The 8,095-nt window shown below is 42.0% G+C and overlaps 2 protein-coding genes across 3 annotated transcripts in view; one reads left to right on the forward strand and one right to left on the reverse strand.

The window, feature by feature from the left end:
* Nucleotides 1-8,095, forward strand: part of NXPE1 (neurexophilin and PC-esterase domain family member 1) — a 17,453-nt gene that overhangs the window by 5,119 nt on the left and 4,239 nt on the right. The window contains exons 2-3 of one of the 2 annotated variants that reach the window (XM_013007298.2): nt 4,475-4,536; nt 7,616-7,618. In XM_013007298.2, the coding sequence (XP_012862752.1) occupies nt 4,475-4,536; nt 7,616-7,618 (65 nt within the window). The remainder of the gene's footprint in view (nt 1-4,474; nt 4,537-7,615; nt 7,619-8,095) is intronic. The other variant, XM_004712808.2, reaches the window with a different exon arrangement.
* Nucleotides 67-784, reverse strand: LOC105979546 (osteoclast-stimulating factor 1-like). The gene is given in 2 exon segments (XM_045283563.1): nt 67-478; nt 480-784. Coding segments are annotated over 2 exon segments (717 nt in total).

Genomic DNA, 8,095 nt, shown 5'->3' on the forward strand with positions numbered 1-8,095 from the left:
GTGTGCTTCTTCCATGTGGGTTTTGTTGTTTCTCAGCTAGATGGCCGCTTGTTTATCTTCAGGCCTTTACCAACACTCTTCTGGCAAAGACAAGACTTTGGGAATGGCAAAAGCAACATAAGTTTTAGATCTCAAAGCTGTGGGAGGGAATTCATCTGAGTCTTCATCAGCAAGATAGTCCTCAGCATTACTTAATGTCTGAACTGCATCTGTTCCTTGTTTCTTCTTAAGGAGAGAGGCACAGGCAACATTCGTCGCCATAGCCAGGGCCAGCTTCTCCTCATTGTTCCTGGAGTCTGTTCTAGCACCTTTTGCCAGAAGCAGCTGGACAATGTCTGCATATCCCTTCCAGGCAGCAGCCTGCAAAGCAGTGTCCCCCAACTTGTTCTGTTGGTTTAGTTCCATATTTGGCTGAGTAAATAGCATTTCCACTATATCTTTGTGACCACTGTGGCAGGCCCAGTATAAGGCAGTGCTCTAAGCCATTAACACCAACACGGTTGTCCAAACACTCTCTCAACTAGCTCAGGTTGCCTCTTTTGGCAGCTTCGTGCAATGGATTGTCAACGGATTCTGCCTTCTCAGCCACATGGTTGTTTGGAATTAGCCCAGTTCTGCCTTTGCAGGTGCCTTTCCACCAATTGGTATCACTCATGTCGGTAATGTAGATAATATCACCTTCTTCAAAGTACAGTCCATCTGGAGTACTGGGTTCAATTGTATACAGAGTTCTGAAGACCTTGACTTGTCCTTGTTTGACCGGTTTGGGTGGTGGCTTTGGCATCTCCCTTCCTGGAGCGAGCTAATCCTACAGAGCATGCACAAGAAGCCAACCAAACGTCCCACCAGTCAGCATTCTGGGCGCTCCAAAGTTTATTTTTTTGTCTGGTTTGCAGTCGTGCTCCTTCGGAGACCTGCATCCAAGCTTGGGCTGCAGCAGATGCAGACGCAGACTCAGCGGCGCTATAGTCACCTTTTGTGTTATGGAAAACAAGTGTTTACTATGAACAAGTCATTGATCTTGGAAAATTCTACCATGCAATTTCCAACTTCATTTCTATCATCAAGTCCATATTTTCCAACTATTGTACCTTCCTCTTTGTTTCCAACTTTTACCAATAATTATCGATGCATCTTGATTGCATGTTTGATCAACTTCTGACTGAAGTCATTGGTAGAATTCTTCAATTTCTTCAAATTCATAGATTAAATTATGCAAGGAGTCTGCTTAATCCACAATTGATTTAATTGTACACAACTCCCTCATGACTGCAACTAGACCACTATTTGTTCAAACAACTAGGAAACATTGGTACATATTTCAAATGTACATAAAATTGTCAAATTGGTATATAAACATGTACTTGACACAATGGGTGGATGTATAGATTGTGATAAGAGTTGCAAGAGCCCCCAATAAAATGATTTTTAAAAATTGGTACATAAAATTAACCATCACACCCTGAGCTAATGGGGAATTCATAAACTATAGAGTGTAAGCATACTGCTATCAAGTATAGCAATGCCCACAGCATGCCTTTCTCCCCTTGATTACAAACAGATACTAATTCTTAGTCTCCCTTTTCTCTGAAAACACATCAGTGCTTACAGTGAACTATCGGGGTCTCTTCATCTGTCACTTTGGAGATTAACAAAGGGTAACTATCCTACATGTGGTCACCACAAATCCCAGAACCAACACAAATCTCAGGGTCTTTCTCTTGACAATCCCTGAGACCATCTATCAGTTCCAGACTCTAGCCCAGTTGCCAACTCTCCATAAGCTTCAGAGGTTCGGAGTGCTGTCTTTTCCCTTTCCACTCTGTCACCATCCTTTAATTGCTTGGGATTTCCCTCTTCTAAGTCTTGTCTGGAAGTCTTGTCTTCTAAGTCTCAGAACAAAATGCTATAAACTCAGTAGTCACTTTTTTAGCAGTTGACAAAGCCAAGGTTTTGTCTTTCCCCCTAAGAATTGGAAAGATGCTTTTGATGGCTAAGACAAAGTAGAGTGGGTACCAAACTTAGAAAAATCATATGCATTTTAGAATCTTACCTAGTTGTCCAAGTTTTGGTTTCTAATCCATATTCCTTCACTCCTTTCTGAAATCAGTAAAATTGAATTGAATAGAAAGTTGAATTTCTATTTCTTTTCTTTATCACTTACTATAGAGCTTATCAAATCTCCTTCTACCAACTGCCTACCCTTATGCAGTAATTCAGTAAGGGTGAAAAAAAGTTGATCCCTTCCATTTTCTTGGTATTCTACCCGAAGAGGGAACCAAAGCAGATAATCAGTGCCACTTACATACATGTTGCACCTGGCACTTGGGTTCACAATTCCTCCTTGGCCCTCCCTTTTTGTCTATACTTGCATAAGTACATACCTGGATCTGAAACAAAGGGTGGGCCAAAGGAGGCAAGGGCTTTAAAGCAAAAGGAGTCAGGTAGTCTTGCATCCACCTGTATTTATTGGAGGAAATAAACGCAATGTACATGTTATCATGCAGCAGAACACTACTCTTATGCAACAACTTTGAAAGATGTTATAGATACAGAAGTAGACCAGACCTTCCTTCACAAACTTACATTAACAAGTTTCTGAGGGAAAGTTGAAGAACAGCATTGTAAGAATTCTGGATAAAGAGAGTCCTGTGATTAAAAGGCTTTAATATCATGTGATGGAGCTTGACACTCTTAGTAAGTGATATGGAGACAATAAATATTTTAAGCAGGAATGTAGTTGCTTTTACCATGAGAAAGAATGCTCCAACCTTTGTGTTGAAGAATTATGGTCAGATAAAACTAAGATAAGCTAGCTAATTATAGGCTCACAGTAATCTAAGAAATATATAATGTGAACTTGAATAGTTACCGTGGAAGCAGAAAGAGAGAAAAGAACTTATGGAATCAAGATATTATTCATCCAAAACACTAGGACACATTTATTGCTGTAGCAAATGAGCAGAGCTGCCCTGAACTTCATATGCCCTCAGCAGGGCAGACACGTGGCTAAAATCCCAATGTATTTGCAATGTCCAATATATCTAAACTTTACATCAACAATAATAGTTTAAAATCATCATCAGGAAGTTGTAATATAAAACAAGAAGTGGATTTTCAAAAAAAAAAAAAAGATGGAAATTGGGTAGGACCCTGGGAGAGGAGGGCAAGCGTTAAAGGTAACAGGTGCAGATGCTGATACGTACACAGTCTTGCAATAACGATCATTTACGGGAGAGGCAGCCTGGTGATATAGTGGGTGACAAGTTGGGTTGCTTAATGCAAGGTCAGCAGTTCAAAATCACCAGGTTCTGCTCCATAGAAAGAGGAGGCTTTCTGCTTCTATAAAGGTTAACAGCCTTGGAAATCCAGAGAGGCAGTTCTCTGTTTCACAGGGTCGCTGGGAGTTAAAATCAACTCAATGGCAGTGGGTGAAGTTTGGATTGGGGTTATGGGATGAGGCGTTAATAGACGTGCAGGCTGAACAGGTGTGGGAGGGAGAGTGAAAATATACCCCAAGTGTACATAGGTTTGACAGAGGATAATTGTACATGTGTGTGTACCTTTTCTGCAAATATATCCATAGTGGTGATGCAACACTCAGGGAACAGAGTGATGGAAAATTTTTAAGCATAAAAAAACCTTAAGGGAATGAGTCATTGGGCCTGGGGGATCAGGGCTGTAGGTACAGGGGACACCAGGGTCAACTGGCATACCGTGGTGCACAAAGACAATGCTTTACATCCTCCTTTGGTAAGTAGTGACTGGGGATTTAAAGCTCATGAGCAGCCATCTAAGCTACCACTACTGGTTTCTCCCTGTCCAGATGAAAGAAGAGTGATGGAAATGAAAAACATGGAAACAATTAGTCTAATGAACTAATGATGAACTAGTGAACCCTTAGACATCAGTCTCCATGACCCTGAGATCAGAAGACCTAGATGGTACCAGGCTAGCATACCTACTTCTGTGAAAGGGATCGCATAAGAATAGAGTCGAAAAAAATTGTGGATCAAAACTCAAAATCATAAAAATATCCAGGCTTGTCAGGTGGACACTAATGGAACCTCTGAAACTATGGCCCTTGGTCATCCTTCTGGTCTGGAAATGAACTTGCCTATTGACACAATTTTCAGCCAAATAGGTCTATAACAATAGCACTAGGCAAGTACATTGTGGAATAACCAGCAACTTGGGATCAAAAGGGCAGCATGTACCCAAGAACAAATTTCAGAAAGGCTAACAGAGGAGGAGGCCTGGAAGCACAAACCACAGGGAGGAAGTGAGATAAGTGATATTCCATCATGGGGATCTTATGAATCGTTAAATGGAAAACTGATCTGGCCTATAGACCTGCACCCAGTTAAAGGAAGGAAAAAATCAACCTCCTCCTCTCCCAAGCAGGTGAATCATCTTATCTACATTGTATGGACAAGCAGAAGACTAATGAAATATCCTGTGTTCTTTTTTAAAGGTCCAATATGGGTGTTGAAATGATGAAAGGATTCAAACCCATTGTTGTCTCCAGCTGCAACAGTAAGTTGGCTCTCTCCCACGGTGGTGGTGCTTGGCACAGATTCTTTTCAGGAGCATTCTGACACAAGTGCATTCGACGAGGCTGTCTAGAGAAACAAAGCCAGTGACACTCAATAATGTATAAGAAAGAGCCTTTATGTCAAGAAGGCATCCCAGCCCAATCCATAGGCCCGATGCTAGGCAGAGAGCCCTCTTCAGAATCAATGTAGTTGCAGGCCAGTGATGGAGAAGGGCGAAGCAGGATGCAGGAAGATCACAGCTGATGGGTGCAGAGTCATGTGGATCCAAGACCGATCGAAACATGGCAGGGCAGTAGTAGCTCTCTGGGCTGAGCAGCCCACGTGAGACCAGCCTTAGAGGCAGGCACAGAGCCCCAGCAGCTAAGAAGGCTAAGGGGCAAATCGAAAAACAGTTCCCACCTTTAGCTTTTATACAAACGGCCACACCCCCAAGCAGGTGTCATCAGGCTACCACTTGATTGACAGTTTGAATTCTGCCGCTACCTCCAACAGGTCCCATCAAGTTCACATAAAAATCTAATTGCCACAGCAGGGGAAGTTATCAACACTAATGTTAGTAATCCTAGTTGTCCCAGAGCTCAATTTCTAATGGTTGTCTGTTGAGACAAGCACTTTAGGAGGTTTTTTTCCCCATTTTTATTGTAAATTAGGTGGGGTGGGGTTACATTTCAGATCATCAACTTTTATCCAACTGTTTAAGCTGCTAGTCAAATGCCTCACTTGTTTACCCTTCACCCACTCCATGCTGCTTCCTCTGGTGGACTTGTATCTTCGGTTGCACAGAACTTCACACCAGCTATAGTCTCGCCCATTGCTTTCTTCTCCCTCCCCTGCCCCTACGCCCAGCCCTGGCAATCTCAAGTTGTTCCCTTTGGTATGAATGTCTTTAGCTTCTTTTTTAACTATATTCCCTTATAATGATGGTATCGTACAACTTGTCCTTTTGTGATTGACAAATTTCACTCGGCCTGAAGTTCTCCAGATCTATCTCCATCGTGAGGTGCTTCATGGTTTCATCATGGTTTTTCAGTGATATATAATATTCGAATGTGTGCCAGAGTTTCGATATCCATTCTTCTCCTGATGGCTGTCCAGATTGATTCCATCCTTTTGCCGCTGTGAACAATGATGCAGTGAATTCACGCTATTGTGTGGTGTGTGTGTGTGTGTGTGTGTGTTGTGTATCTGTGTTATGACTCTTCCTTCCGTAGAACACATACCTGGCAGAGGGATGTCTGGGTCCTGTGGAACTTCTACTCCAACTTTGAAGTAGTATCATAGTGTTTGTGCATATGTACAGTCCCACCAGTAGTATATGAGGGTTCCAATCTCTCCTAGGCCTCTCTAGCATTTGTTTATTTTCTGGGCTGTTGTTGTTTTTTTAACTTAGTTGTTAATGTCAGTGTAAGGCGGTATCTTATTGTTCTGGTTTGCATATCTCAAATGGCTAGTGATCATGAGCATATCCTCTGTTTTTTTGCCATTTGGATGTCATCTTTCCTTGGTAAAGTGTCTGCTCATGTCTTTTGCCCACTTTATAACTGGGTTCTTCTTTCTCTTATTGAGGTGTTGTAGTTCTCTATAGATTTTAGAAATTAGTCCCTTGTCTGTTCTGTCGTTGCCAATTTTTCCCCGACTCCACAAGTTCCCTTTTCACTCTTTCGGTAAAGTCTTTTAATGCATATAAATGTCTTATTTTTAGTAGGTCCCAGTCATCAATTTTGTCATCTACTGTGTGTTTTCTTTAATATATGTGATAGTGTGTCTGTGCCCAGCCAAAGGATCCCTTAAGTTTGTAAGGCCTCTTTTCTCACTGGTGATCTGTATAACACTGGGTTTTACATTTAGGTCTTTGATCCATCTTCATATGTTCCCAAAGTTCAGGTGGGATATACTCAAGGTCATATTTTGGCTTTTGTGGACTTGTTTTAATTTCTTTCTGCTTCAACCTGAACTTACATATCAGCAATTGATGATCTGTTCCACAATTGGCCCTGGTCTGGTTTTAGTTACTGATATTGAGCTTCTCCATCATCCCTTCCCACAGGTGTAGTCAATTTGATTTCTGTATATCCCATCTGGAGAAGTCCATGTGAATAACCTTTTGTGTCACTGAAAAAAAGATATTTGCCATGAAGTCATTGCTCTTGCAAAATTGTGTCTTGTAATCGCAAGCTTCGTCTCTGTCACCAAGGCCATATTTTCCAACTACTGTTCATTCCTTCCTCTTTGTTCCCAAAATGCTAAATTCTTAGCATTCCAATTGCCAAGAATTATCAATGCATCTTGATTGCTGGTGTGATCACTTTCAAGCTGAAGATGTTGGTAAAATTCTTCAATTTGTCCTCACTAGCTCTAGTAGGAGCCCTGGGGGTGTAGTGGTTATGAGTTGGGCTGCGATCCACAGGGTCAGGGTCAGCAGTTCCAAACCACCAGCAGCTCCAAAGGTGAAAGACTGGGCTTTCTACTCCAGTAAACAGTGCCGTCTTGGAAACCCTCCAGGGGTCGCTGTGAGTCAGCATTGACTCGATGGCAGTGAGTTTGGATTAGGCAGCGCTCTAGTGGTTGGTGCATACATCTGAGTAACAGTTGTGCTGAGTGGATTTTCTTGTATACAGATAGATATTATCCTCTCAGACAGCGTTGTAAGGTCAAGATAGATCTTAAAATGGTCTTTTTAATGATGAACGCAACACCGTTCCTCTTGAATCAGTCATTTCTGGCAGAGTAAACCCTATGACTGCTGATTCAAAGTGGCCAGTACCTGTCCATTTTAGCTTACTAACACAGAGGATGTCAATCTTTATGCATTCCATTTCATTTTTGACGACTTCCAATTTTCCTTACTACATTGCAAGTTCCAGTTATGAATTGCTGTTTGCAGCTGTTTCTTCTCACTGTGATCCGTGCCTCTCCAGCAAATGAAGGTCCCAAAAGCTTTACCAGTGGTTGGCTCGACTTTGAGAAAGTACCTCGTCCTCACTTATATTTTGAGTGCCGTCTGATCTGTGGCGCTCATCTTCCGACATTCTCTCTGACAATATTCGGGTGCCATCCAGAAGGTGTTCAGTGGCTAATTCCTGAAGTAAATAGCCTGTGCCTCCTTCATAGTCTATTCTTAGTCTGCGAGCTCTGCTGAAACTTGTTCACGTGGGGTGACCCTGCTGGTATTTGAAATATCACTGACATCGCTCCAAGCATCACAGCAACACCCAAGCCACCACATTGCAACAAACTGACAGACAAGCCATGGTTCCACAGTATTAAAGTGTCCTAATTTCAGCTGGACCCACAGACATGTAACTAAAGGCCATAGCTTTACTTCCAGCTAGCTGAGGCCACAACTAGATTATTTTCACAGAAATGTGAATGGAATGAGAAACCTCTTGGTCATACCTTAAAAACAAAACAACAGCCCCTCCCTTCCCATAGCCTCTTTTCTTACCAGCTGAAATCTTGATAACGTGGTGGCAAATGAAAGAACTATGTTAGATCGTGAGACTCAAACCATAGTTAGAGAATAACAGAAGAGCAAAGGA

This window comes from Echinops telfairi, unplaced genomic scaffold, assembly GCF_000313985.2.
Source record: "Echinops telfairi isolate 266 unplaced genomic scaffold, ASM31398v2 ScPeMD7_7463;HRSCAF=8501, whole genome shotgun sequence".
Taxonomy (NCBI): domain Eukaryota; kingdom Metazoa; phylum Chordata; class Mammalia; order Afrosoricida; family Tenrecidae; genus Echinops; species Echinops telfairi.